The 22796-nt window shown below is 41.4% G+C and overlaps 1 protein-coding gene across 1 annotated transcript in view; it reads right to left on the bottom strand.

Annotated features, from left to right (window-relative positions):
* Positions 1-284: 284 nt before the first annotated feature.
* Positions 285-22796, bottom strand: part of DSCAM (DS cell adhesion molecule) — a 467981-nt gene continuing 445469 nt past the window's right edge. Inside the window, exons 32-33 of the mRNA XM_054290027.1 lie at positions 21569-21871; positions 285-1272 (exon numbers count right to left, since the gene is read on the bottom strand). Of these exons, the coding sequence (XP_054146002.1) occupies positions 929-1272; positions 21569-21871 (647 nt within the window). The 3' untranslated portion in view covers positions 285-928. The remainder of the gene's footprint in view (positions 1273-21568; positions 21872-22796) is intronic.

Genomic DNA, 22796 nt, shown 5'->3' with positions numbered 1-22796 from the left:
CAAAAAATATTGAAGCTCAACCAAAGCTTCCTGGTGTGAAATGGAGCAAATGCTGAGAGTCCAGGGTGGGTTTGGTTCAGAGCACTCAGGGCTTGCACCCTTCGCCCTCTTTGCCCCATGGCAGTAAAAAAGTGAATCCCATTTTTTTTCCAAAAAATGTGACCCCTGAGTTCCTTTTCTTTTTTCCCAAGGCACAAGAAGACATTACTCAGAGGATGGCACTGACATGATTATCACACTTTGGGAAAACCACAGCAAAAGGTGATGGAAGCAGACATCACAAATAAAGGCAGAAGACCCTTTTATTTCGCATAGACAAAATGCAAAGAGTGTCTCATTAAATTAATATTAAAAAAAAAACCCAAATCAATCTCCTCACTCCACTGACATCACTCATCCTAATTAACAACAAAAAAAAAAGAACAATCAAGGACCCATTTTCTAATTAAAAAAAAAAAAAGTGCAAACATGACAAAAGACTTCGCTTTTCCAAATCAATGTTCCTGTTGAATTCACAAAGAGGGTGATTTTTTTTTTTTTTTTTTTTGTGATTTTTTTCCCTTTTAAATCTTGTCTGATGGAACTTCCAGTTAAAATGTTTTTGTTAAGTCTCCATGCACTTCGTAGAAAATCAGTAAAAACACAAACGCTTGTGAAGATCAGAAAACTGGACTCTTTTACCCAAAAATTCAGATGTCCAGTCAGATGAAGCTCACACTCAGACAGAAAAAAAGCAAGAGAGTCTTTGCACTGTCTGTCGTTCATATTATTATTTTTTTGTCAAATATTTTGGCAATCTTCTTCTTTAATTATAAATATTGGAATTCAATAAAAAAAAGGTAGCTTTCATTGGACTTTTTTTTTTGTTTGTTTTGTTTTGTTTTTCAGTGTAAATATTTACAGCCACTGTCCAGCCATGCTCTTTTCGTTATACCAGGGTGTAAGACTTTGCGTAGGGATTGTTTCCTTTCAAGTGGCCCCGGGAGTCCAGCAGGGATTCTTGGGAGCTGCTCATTTTTGCTTGAGCCTGTCCTAGCTCAGCTCCTTCTCGCTGAGGTAACGTTGCCACAGCACCAGGTTGCCATGACTGGACATCTCTCGTGGAGGATGTCTCCATGGGGATTGGCTCCAGCACGGTGGGACGCTTCAAGGTTCGGCTTTTCTGTGGCTCCAAGCAGGCTTGCCCCAAACCCAGGTCTCTGCTCGTGCCCTGCACGCCACGGTTCAATAAAAAGTCCATCCTAAGGTAGGGTGGCAAATGCATGAGATCACCTGGGGAGGCAAAAGGGAGAAGTGAGATTTTATTTCGGGTCGTGCGTTGCGCGTCGCTCACCCGGCGGGAGCGACTCGAGGTGGTTTGGCCGCCAAAGGGGAGGATGTGTGATCAGAATTTATGATTTACAGATTATTTTTCAGCCATTTACTCTGCTATGATCTTACATAATTGTGCTGCAAATTCCTTCTGGGCATATCCACAATATTCGCTCTTAATATTTGCTTTCACAATGGAATGAGGAGTGCAATGTTCTTTACATGCACTCACAGCATGAAGGAGATAAAATGAAAAGACCAGGAGCTTTTTCTCAAAATCTGAAAAGTTCTTGGTTTTCCTTTGTCAAAAACTTGGAAAATGCAGAGGCTCAGTAAACTACTGAGTTTACTTTTTATTTTCCATTTTAAATGGAAACCTTCACAATTCCAATTAACGAGCCCCAGTCTTGAGCAGAATGACTAAACTATTTTAAATGGATGCAAGAGTGCTAAGGCTGTAGTCTTCAAGAGATTTCTTAATAAAACAGAAACATTCTTGTCCTCATATAACAAAATTTACCTGTCAACCATCATCACTGTGTTTAATTCACTAATAATTTTTTACCACTGTGACCACCAAGGTGCTGCTGGTTTGTGGTAACAAAATGCACTGGGACTGGCACCTGAGCTCTTGCATCAACTTTCTGCTTTGTATTGTCAAGAAAACCTCTTATTCATTATTTCCCCCGACTCCTGGGCCTGTTAGGCATTCATGATGTTCCTTCAAGGAAATGAGAGGCAATCAGGCACATAATGACATTCCCTTCTAAAAATATTTGATGGTGTAACTTCACCTATGTATGAAAAAAAGCACAGTTACAGGAGAATTCAGAACAGTATTTTCCTTTCTTTTCAGATCTCTGCAGGTATGGAGCTGCCTTTTTTTTTACGGTTGATATCAAACCCAGAGCCTCATCTACAGATGGGATGCATCCTGAATGTTTAAAGCAGGAGACTCTTGGCACCACACCACCTGTGTAGCTCTCCATGAGCTATTTACAGCAGGAGAAATTAAGGCTGACCTGTGCCAGTGGCATAAACAACAGACCAGGAAAGCAGTTCTTCATAATAAAACTATGTTTAACAATTTTGTTCTTTCTAGCCCAGCTAAAAGCTGTCCAGTGCTCTAAAATAAAACAGGTCCTCTGCTTTCCCACGTAAGTCAAGGCACTGCAAGTCTTAGCTAAAAGACCAACAGCATCTGCTCTATCTGTAATTCCAGGTCACAGACAGAGAATTGCTGAGGAGTTGCATTTGGCCAGAATCCTTGTTTATTCCTATAGAAATTCCTCAGGCACAGTCTAACACCATATGTTTTTTTCTGGATGCATCTCCAGCACAGGCTCACAGCACGTGGTGTGTTACCCCCGTGGAGTAAGATGGGAGTATCTCGAGATGAGCGTGACACACAGCGTGGAGTTGGAGGGAGAGGGGGAGGTTTGTCATGGTAATCAATCACACTGATTGCCTCTTGAGAAATGGGTGGTGTTAACTTCAATGGGTTTTACTCCTTGGTTTGCCTGATTCTCCTGCAGTGCCTTTCATGCCAAGCACAATTGTGCATGTCAGACCTGTTTCAGCTGAGACAGCAACCTTGCTGCTGCTGCTGCTGCTGGGGTGAAGGACAGCAGGACTGGCCATGGCACTTGGTGCTACAGTCTGGTTGAGGTGTTAGGGCATAGGTTGGACTGAATGATCTTAGAGGTCTCTTCCAATCTCATTATTCTGTGATTCTGTGTGAGCTGGGAGGAACCAACTCACTGCACTTCTCCCCAGGCATTGAGCCAAGCTGCCCGTGGGCACATCCGTGCTGTCCAACACCTGCCCTGTCCCCTTGGCACCCAGACCCTCTGGTCACATCACTTCTTCTGCTTCTGCATCCCCTTGTAGTGCAAGTCCTTCCAAAATGCACTTTTTGGGTTGGTTGGCTCCAAAGAGCATTCCCCGTGAGGGAGGAGACAGCCAGGATGGGAAGTTCTTGTGTCACTTGCTCCCTGTGGCTGTGCCTTGTGCAGAACTGTGATATCCTAGAGAATTATGTTCTGTTCCTACCCCACTCCTTCAGAGGGAGAGAAGTAGGAGTGAGAGGGATGCTCCCCACATCTCTCTGCCCTCTGTCCAATGGAGGTTTTGGGGAGCTTGGTTTGGCTGCCTCAGGTGTGGGGATTTCACTGTCAGGGCCAGCAGAATGCACCTTGGAGATGGTAAGAGCAGGTGTGAGAGCTTTAGGACTGATTCTAATGCCAAAGTGATGACTTCCCTCTCACCAGGAATGTTTAGAGACTGCTGGGGTCAAAAAGGAGGGGGGGTTTTCTCCCACTCCCATGCTCCGTTGGGGTTCCTTAGCCTCAGCAGAAGAGGAAAAATTTTCTGTGTTGAACCCAGTCCTGGAGCATGGAGGGGAGAGCTGGGGGTGTTCAGCCTGGAGAAGAGAGGGATCCAGAGAGACCTCAGAGCCCCTTTCAGTGCCTAAAGGGGCTCCAAGACAGCTGGAGAGGGACTTGGGACATGGGGTGATAGGATGAGGAATAATGGCTTTAAACTAAAAGAGAGTAGGGTTGGATGGGATCTTGGGAATTAGGAATTGCTCCCTGGCAGGGTGGGCAGGCCCTGGCACAGGGTGCCCAGAGCAGCTGTGGCTGCCCCTGGATCCCTGGCAGTGCCCAGGGCCAGGTTGGACATTGGGGCTGGAGCAGCCTGGGACAGTGGAAGGTGTCCCTGCCATGGCAGGGGTGGCACTGGATGATCTTTGCCCTCCCTCCCAACCCAAACCACTCCATGTTTCCACTTCCCACAACAATTGGCCTTTTCCCAAAGGTGTCTGTCTGTGAGGGGCTGCCACTGCCTTGCTAACACCAGCCAGGACATTTTACACCTGCTCCCTCTTTCTGCTGCATTTTCTGCTTGTTTTTTGGTTGGCTTTCCAGGAAGGAGCTGGTGTGGAGCAGCAGCTGGAGCGTGGCTCGCTGACAGCTCCCCGTGGGTCCCTCACGGAGCTGATTCTGTGCCTTGGCACATTTGCTGCTTCTTGAGAGCCATGGGTATCAGTGGACTACAAAAAAAAAAGAGCACTGAACCTTACAGAGATGGAGGTTGGTTTTCAAGCTGCTGTCTAGACATTTCTCAAGTGTATTTAGGAGCTTGGAGCGATGTAAAAATGATCTTTCCCCCCCTCTCTTTAAATCTACATAAGAAAGCGTAGTCAATAATCTGTGTAAACAATATGCAGTCATTTTACTGCAATTTTCTAAATGTCTGGGGGCAAAGTTCCAGCAGGATTTCAGTAATGAGAAACCACAGAGTGTAACTTGTTCTCCAGAGCTGGGTACTCAAAGCACAGTCTCTGCCATGGCTTATGCAGAGCCCTCATTATTTGATGTGATGTACACATTTTCCCATCATAAAAAGTGTCAGTGCTCCTTCTCATCTGCAAGGAGCATCTCTCACTGCTTATAAAACAGGGCACATTATTAAAATCACTGGCAAAGAAAAATTTTGAGAATGGAACTTTTTTCCTATGTGCTAGGGTTGAAACATTGCAGGATAAAAAAAAAGAAAAAAGTCTTTGATTTAGAAGAACTAATGGGTATCTGACTTGAAAACACAATCTTTGAAATGTAACCACAGGGGTTCACCTTTGCCATTCTTACATCAATTCTGAAGGTATTTTTTGAGCAGTAAAAAAAGGTTTCTTGCTGTATCTCTGGAGCTGCTTGGGAAGACTTTGGTTCTTATCCTCTGGACACAACAGTTCAGGCATTTTTTGGTTCCTTGCTGTTCAGCTGAATGATGTTTTTTTGGGCAAAACATTATGAAGTTTCAGGATGGTTCATTGCCTTTGATGCTCTAATTACCTCTTTTCAGCTATGTTTGTGCCTTATTAGTAATGAAAGCAAACCTTTCAAGTGCATGAGCACTGTAAATGAGCATGTTTAATAATTCATGCATTTTGGCTTAATTAGTACAAAAGACATTCTAAAACTCCAGTTTTCTGATGCATTTTTAAAAATGGGGTTTGGACTGGATGATCTTCAGAGGTCCCTTCCCACCCTGACCTTTCAGCGGTTCTGCAATTTTTTAAGAAAGGAGGATTTGCTGCATAAGAACCTTGAGTTTGTACAGAAATAATGAGCACCCAGCCAAATCTGAATGCTTAAATGTAATTTAAGCCAGAGCTACCTCAGTCTTTTTTTTTTCCTTAATGGCCAGCCCTCTAATGAATTATTTAGTATGGTACATTTAAGAAAATGTTAGTTCAAATAAATATTTGTAAACAAATGCTAAAAATCACTTAACTGTGATATTTACAATAAGCAACACATTCTACCAAGAAGAGAGTATTTTCTGAGTTAATGCAACACTGAATAAAAATAATTTATCCTTATTTCAGTATAACTAAGCTGATATAAAACACTTTGCAAAAAAAAAAACAACAACAACAAAAAAAACCAAACAAAAAAAACCACAACAAAACCCCAACAGATATTTTTAGCCATTTTCCATAGGTCAGCTTCAGGTGTGGGAAGGGTTGGGATGAATTTGACAGGCTACATGCAGGGAAAAACATCACTGCTGAATTTTTCTTGGATTTTATTCAAGATAGCTGCCTCATCTGCAGAACTAAACCAAGCTGAGAAGCACTCCTTTCTCCCAAAAGATTTACCTCATTCCTCTTTCAAATGCCAGAGAGCTTGCATGGTGTTTTTCTTTTTGCTTTCATCTACTCCAGAAAAAAAATATTTCTAAGGATTTGTGCTATTTTCAATTCAAGGATCATCACAGACTGCAAAAAAAGCTGCTCTTACCAAGTTTTTACATGAGAGGTCAATGCATTTTCTCATGAATCAGAGCCTCCACTAAAGCAAAAGCAATTTGTCTTCACAACACTCCAACAGAGATACCATCAGTGAGGGTGACAGCCTGAGGGTTTTCAAGTTGTGGTTGCCATGTGGAGGAAATTCTGTGCTATTTGAGAGATTATCTCAGAAAGTTTTGAGAAGCAGGGCTGGTGACTGTGACAGGGTGTTTTATTTAACACAGGTAAGGATGAGGCTGCTTGTACAGGGCATTCACACATCCTGCTTCAGGAGGTGAGTGGGCAGGAAAAAAGCCCTCAGAGATTTCTCAGGGATGATTCCCTGGGATCAAAAACCATGCCAGGGTTGAGTCCCCACAGCCCTGTTAGCTCAGGGAAGGTGCTGATGTGATTATGTTGATTTAGGAGCAAATTATGACCTTGTACAAGTGCTGTGCAGATGGAGTCCCACTCTGCTGGGCTCCTCCTGGCTTTGCTGACTTTGGAAGGGGGAGCACTGATGGGATGTTGTGCTTTCCTCTGAAAGGAAGCAAAGGAGACAGAGCTGCTGACGTAGTTCCAAGCTCAGGTTTATGCTGATTAAAAAATTACAGTTGGTTTTTCCAGCTCACTAGCACAGTAAATAAATCAGTGAAGCCTTTGCTGCTACTCACAGGCTGTTTTTCAGGACAAAGACTGCCTATGAGAGAAAACCTGCATTAGAAACGAGGAAAGAGTGAAGAGTTTGCAAGGACAAGGTGAGAGGTTTGCTGAAAAAAAACAGTGTAAGCGATGATCAGAGGCCCTTGTCACATCCAGAACTGACACACCATTAAAAACTGAGCAGGCAAAGCTTTCTTGGACAGCAGCAGCTTGGTCTGAAGCCAGGCTGATAGCAGCAGTAACATTTCTCACAATTGCTGCTGTCAGTGTTGGAATCCTGCTGGTGCTGCCTCCCTGTCCATCTCGGGTCCGCAGTGCGCCGAGATCATCCCCTCACCTGCAGGGCTCTGCAGCACAGGGACAAACACACTTAATGGGCAATAAAGCCAATTATTTGCTCAGCTTGGCCCTGTGTCCTGCCTGCAAAGAAGGGGGGGTGAAGAGGAGCAGTCCTGCACCTCCTTGCTTGGCTGATACACGTCCCAGGATGTGCTCAGTGCAGAGCTGGCTTCCCAATTTGTTGGAATTTGTTATTTTCTTGCAGCAAAATGCCACAAGTAGAGTAAAAATTTCTGAAGAGTGCTTTGAATACCAAGACTCCACTCTCCAGACCCAGTGCTGATGATTAATGGAAAGGGAGATGGAATTTCCATGTGCAAATTTCTGGCTGGCCATATGAGTGAGAATCTCAGCTCGCTGTCTGTTGACAGGAGCACACCATTATCAGCACACACAGGCTCCTGCTGAGGCCACTTTTTTGAGACAAAAACTGGATTTAATAATGCTCTGAGGTGATCCAGAATAAATGGCAGAAGGTCTGAGAACAGCCAAGCAGCAGAAGGGGAAGAAGGAAGGAAAGGAAGGAAAGGAAGGGAAGGAAGGGAAGGAAGGAAAGGAAGGAAAGGAAGGGAAGGAAGGGAAGGAAGGAAAGGAAAGGAAGGAAAGGAAGGGAAGGAAGGAAGGAAGGAAGGAAGGAAGGAAGGCTCCTTCATGAGTGAAAAAGCTGCTTTGAGAGCAGGCATGTGCCCTTCCCTGCTCCAGCTTCAACCTCTGCTCAGGTGCCCAGAAAAATTATTAAAGTGCTCAGAATTTGGGGGGTACTTTTAAACTGACAATGCAGGACTCATTTCAGCTCCCAACCTGCCCTTCCTGGCTCTCTGACCCACAGCATCACATCCTCTTGTGCTTCTCTCCATGTTTCAGCAGGCAGAAAAACACCCCACCTTTATGCTGTTTACATTTTTTACCTAAATAGGTGAAAAAGAACTAGCCAGGTTTCCCATTTCTAGCTGGAGAAATCAGAATTCCCTGTCACCCCTGCAGGGCTGCACTTTGTAACTTTCTACAGAAAAACTGCATCCTCATGGATGGTTTGGAGATCCATAACACCTTGTTAAATGTTTCACGTTGCAGTCTGCTAGAACTGGCATTTTCATAAAAATACTCCAAATACCAGCTGTGATTCACAGAGCAAAATAAAAACAACAGTTGCTGTTGACTACAATTGTTGGAGTTATCTCTTAAAGAACACCAGGGTATCAGGAAATCTGGAGTTCAGGAGCCAAATTTGCTGTTGCTATAAATCACTGACTCTATTGATTTCAGCAGGGCTTTAAATTGATTTCTACTTACTGGAGATTAGGTTGAAGTGACTGAAAATGAGGATTCCAACTAATGTGGACTTTTTTCCTCTTTTTTAAAAGGTGATTCATTTTGTTATTTAGATTTAAGCCTTCTGATTCCAAGAAAAAGCCTTTGATCAAGATGTGTTAAGGCAAAAGCATGACTGCTGTAGCTGAACTGAGATCATCCATCTGAACTCCACTGACACAACAGACTGTGCAGCTGCCTGAGAGGATGGCAGGAGCCTTGATTATCACATTGTTACCTCTTCCTGGAAGATCTAATGGAACAGGAATTGAAGCACGTTTCTGGTTTGCATTTCTCTAAGCAGAACTTGGGTCTCTAACACAGTGCTGCACTTTCTAAACACCTGCCAGATGCTTTGTCCTTTCCAGAAGTAACTTTAGGGAGAACTGATGGATTTTTAAGGGCTTTTCTGACACTGAGGTGAGAAAGGAAGAAAAAACTGATTAACTCCAGGGGTCAGATAGATTCAGACCCTATGGATAAGCCATGTAGATGCCCAGCCTCACCTGCACAACTGATCCCTTCCTGCCTGGATTTAATGAGGTGTCTCAGTTATAATAACATGCAAAAGGGGCCTCACTGTGTAAATCAATACCCACCCCAGGGCTAAAGGCAGCAAATCTGACAATAAATAATGAAATGGTGACAGGAAAGGTGAGGCCAGGAGTGCTCCCTTCCCTTCCTGTCAGTGCCTTGTCACGCAAGCGGCCTCATGCATTTTTAAGGATGTTCTGAGACAGCACCTCCTGCCCAGTGGCTGGGAAAACTTGGAAAACTGTGCTGGAAACCTCAGTGAGGTGCCCCTGGTTAGCAAGGCTGGACTTTTAAAGCTCATTTGCTGCTCCTGGGTGCAGTGAACAGAAGCTGCTCAATTATGCATCATTTCAGCTGGGGGTTGAATCAATGGTGGCTCCATGGAAACAGGAATATTCCTGGGATGGGTTGGGAGCCTGCAGTCAGCGCAGAGGCTGCACAGGTGAGGAGCTTTCAGGGCTCACTGGAACCAGCAGCAGCTGCTCTGTTGACCTCTCCAGGTGTCAGAAATGGATTTTTAAAAGACTCCTAAAACCTGAGTGAAAGCTCACAGAGTCTCGTACATCTGTATGCAAACTCTGAGATAAGGCGTGCTGATAAGGAATGCCATGGAATAGAGATGACATGATTGAGACAGAGATTGAACTAGAAACAAGTTTCAAAAGATGGCCTTGCAAAAAAGACCAGATATTTTGGAGAATTAGAACTGTGAGAGATGCATTGTAGCAAGACCACAGGGGGTAAAATAATAGGTGAACTATTATTTATAAGGTCCTAATAAAAGGACCTGAAAGCAGGGCTAGATCTGTTCTTGTCTGGATGGAAACCCCTGCTGCTGGTTGCCTTAGGCTGGCTGACAGCAAAAATCACACACACTGTGTCCCAACACTGGGAAGGTGAAATTATTTGGCATTTTCAAAATAATAGGTGCTGTTAGAAGTATTAGCAGTATTGTGTGGCAAAAGCTAATAGGCTGAAATACATTTATAGGGTATTGTAACCAGGAAATAAGGTGGCTTCGGACAGAATGGTGTTGAGCTTTACATCTTTTGTGTCTCACCTTTCTATGAGACTGATAATGGAATAAAATCTTTTAAAATGCCTCTCAGTTGTCCTGACTCTGTAGAGTTGGGATTTTCCAACATCAGGCTCCGAGATGGACAGTGAGGGAGCACCAGCAGGATTCCAACACTGACAGCAGCAATTCAGGTTTATCCCTGTGAATTCAGGGATAAACCTGACCATGCCACAGCAACAGGAGAGCAAAACCACTGCCCATAGAGCTGGGCAGGTCAGGCTACAGCAGGAAACCAACACCAGCCCTGCCCTGCTCCCTGCTGAGTTAGGGGGGAGTTCTGCAGGAATTTCTGTGACTCACTCTCCCCAGGTCCATTGGTCTGGATCCCCTGGGTGGTGTTGATGAGGTGCAGCACTGAATTTTTGTTAATTAATCCCCTGGGACCTGGGGTTCTCACAGCTCTCACATTTAAATTAGGGATGCTGAATATTTCCGTGCTGAAATCCACCTGCAGAGCTGTGCTTTAAGGGCAGCACATAAAGCTCTTCCATGGATGGCACAGGCCATAATTACAATCAGATTAGGACTGTTAAAACTAAAGTTTTTTTTCTCCAGTGATGTTATTTCCTGCTTTAATTTCCAAGAAGAGCACAAGCATGACCTTTCTTGCAGGTAAGGTTTGGTTTCCATTTTCAGGTGTGGTAGTGCCAGCTCTCCTGTAGGGCTCAGATTGCACTCAGGTCCTCTTGGCATGGGGGAATAACAGAGCCTGAGTTAATTAAATAATGTAAATTAAATGTAAATGTCTACAAGGACCTTAAAGCAGGGCTGGATCTGTTCTTGTCTGGATGGAAACCCCAGCCTTGAGCTGACTGACAGCAAAAATCACACTCACTGTGTCCCAGCTGCGAAGGTGAAATTATTTGGCATTTTCAAAATTAAAAATCTAATTTTATAGAAGTGAGGTTCAAGTTAGGACACTTAACAAAAGTGCTCTAAAATATTTGTTGTGTTAATTGAAGTGGACACAGCATCTTTGGTTTGAATTGGAAATTTTGCTGGTAGTTTTAACAATTTAATATTCAAGTTATGACTGTAAGAACACGAAGGTAGCTGAAAAGTTACTGATAAATGTAATCCTTGCTTAAGGCATAAAACTCTTCAGTAACTACAGCTCAATCAAATGTGTCTAAAGCTACAGACAACATGGGTAGTCTAATAGCTGCAGCATATATAAATATATATATATATATATATCACAAAGCAAATAACGCACTTTAGAAAACCAAAATTAAATTTTAAATAAAAGCTCACTTTGAATAATATATATTTGGCTAAGTTTTGCCAATCAAAACACAGAAAATGGGCATTCTTGGGGGGAGGGAGACGTTTCCTTACTGTGCAAATTTTAGTCTAGAAAAAATAGAAAAAAAACCCCCAAGAGAATCCTGAACCTGAACCCCCTGAGTATCCTGAAGAGTTTGGATGCTGGGTTTTTTCCAAAGTCAGTGTTAGTTTTGAAATCAAAATAAAGAATAAATTAGGCACAACAGGAAAAGGTAATTTTGCTGCTACACACTCCTCACAGTGTCTTTGAGGAATTGGTACCCACTTGTTTCTCTCCTCTAATTAAAATATCCCTTCCTAACACCACTATCACTGATTCAGAGGTGAAAATTGTAAAAATAATTCACATTACTTTAATCACAGGCTCACAGAAGGGTTTGATTTGGATGTTAAAGATATTTAGTTTCAAATCCTTCCACTCTCCCAGGTTGTCCCAAGCGCAGTCCAGCCTGGCTCTGAATGCATCCAGGGATGAGACAGCCTCAGCTTTTCTGGAAAACCTGTTCCAGTGCCACCAATGACTTGAATTTATGTTGTAGACATCTCCTACAGTACCTAAAATGAGACTTCCACATCACAATTGCACAGAAACCTTGTAACTGAACAGCTGTCCTATTTAAACTCAAGATTCATACTGATTTCGTTTTGCTTTCTGATCTCAGAATATTTATTTCAGCTTCTGATCTGAAACTGTTTAAGTTCATTTTTATTGTACTGGCATGGTTAAAAAACTTGCAGTGTGAGCCTTCCTGTCTGCAAATCCACCAGAACAAAAACCAAAGCCAATGATATCAACAGTGTAGTCACATCAAATTAAATGCAGAATTAAATGGTTTTCATCCCTGCAGAACATTCAGCTTTTCTCAGCTGAAGGAGAAGAAGCTCCTGATACTCCACAGAAATAAAAGCTGAGACAAGATAAAGGCAATTTCCTCTCATCACTGATGTGCCATTTCCAGGATAAGCAGCAAATGGCACAGTCTGTCTTTCTGTGATGTGTTCCTGCTTTTCCAACAGTGCAGCAGAAAATAAAGAGAAGGTGTTCCAGAAGGATTTCATATGGAAACATTAGAGATGCTCATCTAGGGGAATAATTTCAGTATATACATAAGTATATATACAAATTAACAGTCATGCTAAGAGTATTTACTACTGTTAAAAGTGTAGGCAAGAAGGTTTTTCCCCACTCTCTGCCTCTCCTTCTGTTTTTCCACCTGCTTATTTTGATTTGTCTCCTTAGGTACTTCTCTCTAAACTGGATCTTGGTCTACCACTGTAGAGTCAGGATGGGGATTTCTCTGCTCTGTATATACAATGTGTGTATATGTGTTCATATTTTTTCATAAATATTATATTTCAAATATTTAATATATATATTTCTCATATATATATATTTCATATATGTATGTGTATACATATATATATATGTGTATACATACATACATATATTTATTTATTCATTTCATATATATTCTGTATTTCAAACCAGACACTGCAAATATAAAACCAGAACAGAAAACAACCCATATCTCAGCCTTTGTGTGTTTTGCTTTGTGATTTCTGAACAACAACAACACAAAGATACACAGATTCCTCTGCCTCTTCAAGAAATTCAGTTTTGGATCTGGAAACCATGGAATTAATGCAATTATTCCCCATTTTTAGTCAGGATGTTACAGTGGGCATGGGGAAAGGAGGCTAAAGGTGAGCTGTCAAGAGTCCCAGCCTTTGCTGAATCCCCTGTGGCCAAATTTGTGTTGAATTCAGTCACAACCAGTGGAGCTCTGTCAGCAGCTTTCCAACAAAAATCCAGTTCCTGAATGGATCCAATCCCTGTGTCAGAGGGAAAGAGCTCCTTCACCCCTGAACTCACAGAAAAAGAGTTCACATCTTGGGGCTGGCACTGGAAAAATACTGTGCCTTCCCCTGCTGCCTGATTCTTATTTTTCTCATTATGCTAAGCAGCTTATTTTTAGCTGCAGTGACTGAATTCTGGAAAAGAAGATTTGTTTCTTGACTTGGGTGTTTAAAACAACATTTAGGCACTGCAGGTGATATCCAGACTGCATTTAAGGGACCCTTGTAAATCTTTTAATAAAGTCCTCACATTCTTTAGCTCAAGGCTTATCTACATGTTAAGGCTTTGCTGTTCAATCATCAGGATTAGTCAAAACAGCGAGAAACTTCCAAATTGGGTCAAAAACGCTAATTAAGGTATTTGAAAACGGAGAGAACCTGATCATTCAGCAAAGCTGGAGAGGTTAAATCAGTGGTTTTTTCCTAGTTAATATGCAGTAGGTTTAAGGGCTAGACTAAGGCTGCAGGACTGAGGTGCCCAGCTGTAAAAACCCAAAAAGTGTCCAAATGTGGATGGTGAGGGCTTGGTTGAGAGCCTGGCCTTGGGCTGATGTTAAAAGGCAATTTCAGCTGGCCAAATCTCCTCTGGGACATGGGGCCAAGGAGAAGGGATGGAAAATGGACAGGAGAGAAATGTTCTTGCCCACCAGCCAAGTACATAAGGACAGCAGGAGCAAAATCCCAGGAAAACACTCAGGTTCCCTATGGAGAGTGGGGTGTCCCTGAAATCTTCATGGCTCTGAAATCAGTCCTTGGAAAATCGTTTTTTCCGAGTTTGCCTCTCCAAAAATGCCATTTGTCCCCACTCACGAGCAGGCTTCTTTCCAAACTGGTTCCTTTCACCAGCTGAAAGTTTGTGGAGGAAGTTCTGAGATATAAAATCTTGGGATGCTTTAAATGGATTTCCAAATCTACTAGTCTGATACACCCCCTGAGAGACATTTCTTCTCTGGGATCATATTTGGGATGCTTCAGTCCTTCATGGGATCACTCCCCACTTTTGAGGAGGTGGGATGGTCAAAAATGACCCTGAACTTGTTTTGTGACATCAGGAAGAGAAATTCCTGGTCCAAGTCACACATTGCCCTTAAAAGCAATGTCAAACATAATCAAAGCTTCTTTTTACTGCTGATTAGCAAAAGAGAAAAATATAATTGGGGGTCTGATTTTGCAGCACCCCTGTGGGAAAGGAAGTTTCTGCAAATTGAAATAAATGAAAATTTTCTAGATATTTCCCATTCAAGCCCTTGTGTGATGTTATTCCTTCCAAGCATGAACTGCATTGCCAGGGGATACAAGTAAGTGGTCTGTCCACAAAAGAGCCCCAGACATAAACAGAACTTGGGATGCAAAAATATCAAAATATTTCCCAGTTAATAGTGGTTCTTTCCTCCAGCACAATAATTTGGGAGTAAAGAGAAGAAAAAACCCAACAGGCTTCTTGGCTGAGGCTATTACTGAGATTTAAAATTATAATAATGGGAATCTATTTTTAATAAACTGCTCCAGCAATGTTTATTGCAGTGAAGAATAATTGTTATGATAACTCAATTTGTGATTACTATTCTTAAAACAGAAAAAAAGGAACATTATTATAAAACTCTTTGAACCTCTACAATTATCTTCCATTTTTCTACATTACAGGCTCTTTGATGGCACAGTGGGAGGTAGGAAGAGAGTGCATTTCTTTCCAATTTCTGTCCCTCTTTTGGAGGATGAGGGACTGACTCATTTGTCAACCTCACAGGTAAACTTGGGTTTACAATTGTTGAAATTTATGAATATTTATATGAAAAACTGCCTCAGTTTTGCTCTGCTTAAATGATTCCTTGAGAACCTGATTACTAACCAAACTGGTAGTTAATGACAGCTGTGGGGAGGAGAAAAATAATCCAAACCCCAGATTTCTGTGAGTTTGATGCTGAGAAAGAAGCAATGAAAACAATGTGTTGCCACCATTTTTACAGCATGAAGGATTTTAACACTGCACAGGAGCTGAGAGGACCAACTTTTGTAAAGGATGGGAATAATCGCACAGCTTTAAAGTCCTGCTGTGCTGCTTTTACTGCTTCAATTCTCTTTTTTAAGTTCATGATGAGGCATGAACTACAAATAATCACAAAATCATGGGATGGTTTGGGTTGGAAGGGACCTTAAAGCCCATCCAGTGCCACCCCTGCCATGGCAGGGACACCTTCCACTGTCCCAATGTCCAACCTGGCCTTGGGCACTGCCAGGGATCCAGGGGCAGCCACAGCTGCACTGGGAAATCTGTTCTGATCTTATATTTTTTATCTTTTTCCAAAAATCTGCTTGGGGTGTTGTGAAGATTAGAACACAAGGATGTGTGGGACATGCTTTCAAAACACCAAATGTTGGAATTAATTAAAAAATATCTTACTTCTTCCATTTCCTTTTGAAAACTCAGAGAAATTCCTGAAGTGTTTAGACTGTTTAAAAACATGTTTTCCATATTCTCGAAAGTTTTGTCCTGTTGTGAGGACAATGATGCAGAAAACATCTACAGCTGCTTGTACCATCAGCTGACGTGTCCTCCTGTCTAGGAGAGCTGGCTGATATACAAGGATCACCTTCTCCAGGCTCAGTGAGCAGAAACTCAGGAAAAAATTCTGGGAGGCCTCTATGGATGAAGAAAAAGCTCCTGGCAAAACTCAGACACAGAGAGGGAGTTCCCAAGAGGGTGGAAGCAGGAAAGAATAACCCAGAGGGGATACAGAGACATTGTCCAGACATTCAGAAATGGGGTTAGGAAAGCTGAAGCCCAGCTGAAGTTGAATCTCTTCAGGGATGCCAAAGATGGGAAAGGGGAAAGGGAAGGAAATTTCAAGGAAATTCCAAGGAAAAGAAAGGAAATTTCAAGGAAAGGAAATTTCAAGGAAATTTCAAGGAAAGGAAATTTCAAGGGAAGGAAATTTCAAGGGAAGGGAATTTCAAGGTTTGGGAAGGTTTGGGATGGGAAGGTTTGGGAAGGGAAGGGAAGGTTTGGGAAGGGAAGGTTTGGGAAGGTTAGGGAAGGGAAGGGAAGGGAAGGGAAGGGAAGGGAAGGGAAGGGAAGGGAAGGGAAGGGGAAAGAGGAAAGGGGAAAGGGGAAAGGGGAAAAGTCTTCTGCAAGTTTATGGTGACAACAGGAAGGCCAGGGAAACTGTGGCCCCACTGCTGAGTGGAACCTGATGACACAGGACATGGAAGAGACCCTGAATGCTTTGCTGGCCTCAATGTTCCCTGGCCAGAGCAGCCTTTGGGAATCCCAGGTCCCGGAGATGAGTGGAACAGTCTGGAGCAAGAGACTCAGCCCTGGTGGGCACGGATCAGGTCAGGGAGTGCTTAAGCAAGCTGGATATGTGTAAATGCAGGGACTTTGATGGGATGTGCCCACAAGGGCTGAGGGAACTGGCAGATGCCATTGAGGTCCCTGTCAATAGCCTGTGAGTGATCATGGGATTGGCAGAAGTGTCTCAAGACTGGAGAAAAGCAAATGCCACTCTAAGAGAAAGACAAAAAGGAGGATGCAGGAACCTCTGAGCCTCATCTCCATCCCAGGAATTCACCAGCAAACTCCTGAGAGTTACCTTCTGAGAATTAATTTTCAGCTTTGCCATTGGGTGGATTCATTTCCAAATGCCCCATTTATCAAAATAAGGTTTTTTTCTCACAGTCTTTCTTCCGGCTGCTTTATAATTGTTGGGAATTATTTTGAAAAAACAAACAGCACTTATTGCAAACTCTCAAAACTTTACTGCACCCATAAGATGCAACAGGCAGCAGTTTGAAAAGGGAGGACAGAAATGAGGTAGAAGAGGCAGAAGTGATTGAAAGTGACATTTTCCCAGGAAAATTGAATTGGCTGAGAAGAAAAGCAAAGCACCATGAAAACAGGTGAAAGTTCTCTTGAAAGAAAAGGTTTACTTCAAGGAAGAACGAAAGCCTGCTGAAGCAGCACAGTGATTTATCTCAAATGTTCTTGTCTACTGAAACCAAACATCTGAAGTTTTTTTATTTCTTCACCACGTCCTTAAATGGAGAATGACTTTGATTAATTGTATTTGAATTAAAAATTACCTCTGGCAAATTTCTGAAATGGTGGTAAAAGAAGAAAGATGCCCAGTAAATGTTTCCTCACTGACTTGAAAATTAAAATATTGTTCTGTCTGCTACTGCTGAAAGTTCTTTCTATCCATATGTTTTGTTTAAAACCCTTCATAAAGTGACCTTTAATAATGCATTATTCAATATTTATGGGCCAACATTCAAATTGCCCCACTGGAACGCTCAATTATTCTTTCAAGGTAATGAAGCTAATTATTAATTTTATAATACATTTTATTTCTTTGCTGCAAAGGAAAGCTAAAGCTAATCAAGAAAAGTAAGGAAAAAAAAAATAAAGCCATTAAAAATAACAGAGCTGAACATGAGTACAAGTCTGTAAATCACTGGAGGGGCCCTAAAGCTGTTCCAACCCTGGATGATTTTTTTTACTCAAGCACAGGGACCAAATTTTGGGTTTATCTGCCCTCAAGAAAATCAGCTTTATATGGAATACATTAGAATATTTCCAAATACTAAATATGCAAAAGCAATGCACTTGGAACATGAAAGGAAAGATAGCAAGATATTTGTTAAAGAAATGATAAAAAATATCTGTTGACTGCTTGGAAGGAAAGAGTTCAGTTTTGACTTAGCTGTGAATGCAGACGCTTCCCCTTAGCAGAGCAGGGACAAATATTTATCTTACTCCTTTGGAGCTAGAAATTAAAATTATTCCTATCTTTATCTATTTCTACAGCTCCTGGGTTTGTGGTTCTACCCTGTGACTACACAGAAATCAGCAATTTCTCCCATTACTTTATTTCTTACTTATTTTCCCTCTTATCTATCTGTGTGATACACTAATTTCCTGCCTGGAGTATTACAACTGTCTCTCTCCTGCTTGGGCTTTTTCTTCCCACATTTTTCTCTCAGCTTTCTCCAGCCCAACCCTTGATGCTTTCTTTTCAGTGTTCCTGCTTTTGAATGACCCTTCCTGATCCTCCCTTCCACTCCTCTGTCCTCACAACCACTGCTTGTGATGGTGAATATTGAACAAAAGACCCTCCAGAGATTGTTCACTACTCTTTTTCACATAGATCAGCACCTCTGATTACTTTATGTGGATCTGAGTAGCAGCAGTCACACTGGCAAAATTGTATCATAAAATAAAATAAAATAAAATAAAATAAAATAAAATATACAAAATAAAATAAAATAAAATAAATAATATTTTCTGAAAGCAAACAAATATAATTATGCCTTTTTCCCATTTGAATCCTACTCTGCTGTGTCACATCCTGTATCCTGTAACAAAGACTGACAAATCTTCTGAGATTTTATAACCTGCTTGATCTCAGAGTATCACAAATAACTTGCCTGTGCTGTTGGGAACTAAGGTATCAGTAGAAACACCATGTTTGTGATCTGGAAATGTGACTGAGCCCAAGAGTTGGATGTACCTCAAGTACCTTTGTGGGAAATTTAGGATTTCTGTAGAACTGATTATATAATTAAGTAGAAGTTGTTTATTGTTTATATTATATATGTTTATAGATTTTATAAATTATTAAGTATACATTTTTGATTGGTATTTTTGATTGGTATTTTTGTTTTGTTGATTTGTTTTTATTTGCATTTTTGGAGTATATGATTGGTTATAGTTTAGGTGTTTTAAAGTTTTTGTTATTTAGTTTTTGTGGTCTTGATATTTTCTTAGCCTCTTCTTTCTTAATTTATTACAATTTATTTATTATAATTTTAAATTCTATTTTATCATTTGATTATATTTTATTATTTTTATATTATTCCATTTTTATTATATTTTTAATTTAGTACAATTTATTTATTACAATTTAGTACAATTTTTCAGTAGCTTTGATGAATTCTGGAGGCTTTGATAACAAACTTAGAAGCAGTCTGGCTGGTGCACGCTATGGCTTAACCCTTGTAAATACATTTCAACGCACCTTCAGGCAGCAAGGAGCTGAAGCCTTAATTTTCTCCTTTATTTTGCTCCCTCCTGATTTAGATATCCCAAGTTTGATATTAGGTGATGTCAAAGAGAGGAGTGGAACAGCTCCAGGGTTGTTACAAGTCTGACAAGCCACAAGGCAGAAGGGACAGGCTCATCTCCTGCAATCTGTCTTTACAGCAGTTAATGAGAGCCAGCTTTGGCTCCCAAGCACGAGGCAGCACAGTGAGAGGGGGTTTATTCCAGGCTGGCTGGAGCTGGAGATGGGCAGATGCACCCACATATGGTCTTATTTATCCCAGGAGGGTCAATGGCCCGATGGCTGCAAGTGTGAGGAGTGGATTTGATGGCTCAGCCAGCCTCTTCCTGCTCCTGAATTCCCACGTTTTCTGTATGTGGGAGAAAATGCTCACATGTTCCATTAGCTGGGATTAGGATTTTAGCTTTTAGATTTATCATATATTTGTCATCCTGCAATTCTTTAGTGTACAACTCTAAACTCCATATCCAGTGTCAGCTGCTGCTTTCCCATTTTGGTCAGACAAAACAATTCCTCTCCAGGCCGGGGAATCAAGGACACCTCACTGTCTGGAGCTCCAAGAAATGTAGACAAAAGTGAGGTGGGGGGAGCAAACTTGGGGTAAATTACTTCATTACCTGAAGCTGTAATTGGAAGATTAACCCCCAATATGCAAAATGGACCAAACTTATAAAAGTGTTTTAAAACTTTTAAAACTTAAAAACCCCTGACCCATCATCCATTATGGGAGTAGCCCATGGGGGGCTTTTTCTGCCCTAAATGTACCTGAAGGCCCTTCAATAAATATAACTGCTTTTTACTCCCTTAATTTTATCTAACCTCTAGTTTTTAGGTAGCCCCAAAAAGACATCAGCATAAACCCCAGTGGGGCATTCACATTCTCTGAGAAAATCCCTTTGCCCAGGATTTTTCACCTGGGAAGCAGTGAGACGCCTCAGAGAAAAATGAAAACAATAATTATCTCATTTGCTTCTCCTGTGTTGTGCTCATTTGGAATGTGTTTGGAGATTGTTTACCCGTAGGTGATTGTTTCATTGGATTCTGCTGTGAGTTGTTTTCACTTATTGGCCAACCAGGGCCAAGCTGTGCCATGGCTCTGGAGAGAGTCACGAGTTTTCATTATTATCTTTTTAGCATTCAGTATGTTTTCTGTATTCTTTAGTATAGAATAGTATTCTTTAATACAAAATAGTATAATAAAGTAATAAATTAGCCTTCTGATTGGATTCTGGTGTGAGTTGTTTTGACTTTTGGCCAATCAGTGCCAAGCTGCGTCAAGACTGGAAAGAGTCTCGAGTTTTCATTAATCTCTTTTTAGCATTCAGTAAGTATCTTTTCTGTATTCTTTAGTATAGTATAGTATTCTTTAATATAATATAGTATTATAAAGTAATAAATTAGCCATCTGATTGGATTCTGGTGTGACTTGTTCTCACTCTTCTGGTGTGAGTTGTTCTGACTCTTTGGCCAACCAGTGCCAGGACTCTGGAAAGAGTCACGTGTTTTGATTATTATCTTTTTAGCATTCAGTAAGCATTTTTTCTGTATCCTTTAGTATAGTATAGCATTCTTTATTATAATACAGTATAATAAAGTATTAAATTAGTCTTCTGATTGGATTCTGGTGTGAGTTGTTTTGACTCTTTGGCCAATCAGTGCCAAGCTGTGTCAAGACTCTGGAAGGAGTCATGAGTTTTGATTATTATCTTTTCAGCATTCAGTAAGTATCTCTTCTGTATTCTTTAGTTCAGTATAGCATTCTTTAATATAATATAGTATCATAAAGTACTAAATTAGCCATCTGATTGGATTCTGGTGTGAATTGTTTTGACTCTTTGGCCAATCAGTGTCAAGCTGTATCAGGACTTAGGAAAGAGTCACGAGTTTTCATTATTATCTTTTTAGCATGCAGTAAGTATCTTTTCTGTATTCTTTAGTATAGTATAATATAGTATCATAAAGTAATAAATTAGCCTTCTGATTGGATTCTGGAGTGAGTTGTTTTGACTCGATGGCCAACCAGTACCAAGCTGTGTCGAGACTCTGGAGAGAGTCACGAGTTTTGATTACTATCTTTTTAGCATTCAGCAAGTATGTTTTCTGTATTCTTTAGTATAGTATAGCATTCTTTAATATAATATAGTATCATAAAGTAATAAATTAGCCTCTGAGAACATGGAGTCAGATGCATAATTCCTGGCATCTCTGCAAATACAACACCCCAGCTACATCTGTGACTAATAACAGGAGACATTGTGATCCACCCTCTCCCCAGCCTGGCTGTGGCATCAAACCCTCCCCGGGGTGCCCCAAACATTGTCCCTGCTGCCTCACCTGGGCGATGTGCCTTGGGAACTGCCATGTTCATCACCCTCCCTCCATCCTGAGGCTTGGGGGGGGAGGCAGTGAACCTGCAGATGCCCGACTCGGACGGCGTGCTGGACGTCAGGCTGTCCGTGTAGTCGTTGGTCCCTGCCGTGAGCTGCTCCGAGGACGTGTCGGATATGAAGCACTCTGTGATGGTGAACTTGGCGTGCCTCAGCTGCTCTTCCATCTTGGCGTGCTCGTAGGCCCTGGCCAGCTCTTCGTAGGTGGAGGAGGCACTTTCTGTGGAGACCATGCTGCTCCTCGCCCGGTCTGAGCGGCAGGAACGGGAAAATGGGAGAGAGAAAACATCTGCACAGTCTGGTTTTAGGTGGGAAGCCACGAGCGTGATATTTCAGAGTAAAGCAGAGAGCACTTGAAATTATCAAGGTGATTTAAATGAATCTGCTTCAAATGCCTGCTTGAGTGTTACTTTAGTCAGGAACTCGACAATTACCGATAATCTAAAGTGAAGCTTTATCCTGTGAGCAGCATTAGGTGCCTTAGCATTAAATTCATGTTTCTTTTATGAAAAATAACCTTTACTACATGAAAAATATTACTTTTTCAACAAAAAACCCCATTTATCTAACCATGAAATGCCTTCAAAAGGTTTCAAACCCACAAATCAGATTTTGCAAAATAAGAAACAGCTTTTTTACATTAGCTTTTTAATGCACCTCAGAAATATTTCACTGAGGCTATGTACGGGTGAGAAAGGAAAGTCTTTTAGTCTTTTTGTCCTGTTTCCATCTTTTTTTTTTTTTTTTTTGGAAAGTGCTGAGAACAAAGGTCAAAAAGGAAGGCAGTAGCTCTCAGATATTATCTCTCTAGACACCAGGTAAAACACAAACTCATTTCATTCAGAACAAAGGTCTTCAGAAAGCAATATTTGGCAACTACAGCCTGCAGTCATCCAGTTGCCTTTTTTCAGTGCTGCTGAAGCTAATGAGGGAATTCACATTTGACACACAGGTTATTATGACCTACAAGCTGTTCTTTTCTGCTGATGAGTTCCTGAGAATATCAATATTTCTTAAACAACACAGTTATTGAAGATGTAAATGTCTACTGATACATTAAAAAGCACTCTGGAAATGCAGAGCTCATATCTGCAGGGACAGAATTGCACCCACAGTGTTTCTATCCAGTGGGCTGGAAGAGCAGAGGACTTTGAAAAGTTCCTTGGGCAGAAGTC

The sequence above is a fragment of the Melozone crissalis genome, unplaced genomic scaffold (genome assembly GCF_028551555.1).
Source record: "Melozone crissalis strain CALT ecotype California unplaced genomic scaffold, PUWL_Pcris_2 ptg000075l_1, whole genome shotgun sequence".
Classification (NCBI taxonomy): domain Eukaryota; kingdom Metazoa; phylum Chordata; class Aves; order Passeriformes; family Passerellidae; genus Melozone; species Melozone crissalis.
Note: the sequence above shows the minus strand (reverse complement) of the source record. Positions and strands in the feature narration are given on the sequence as shown.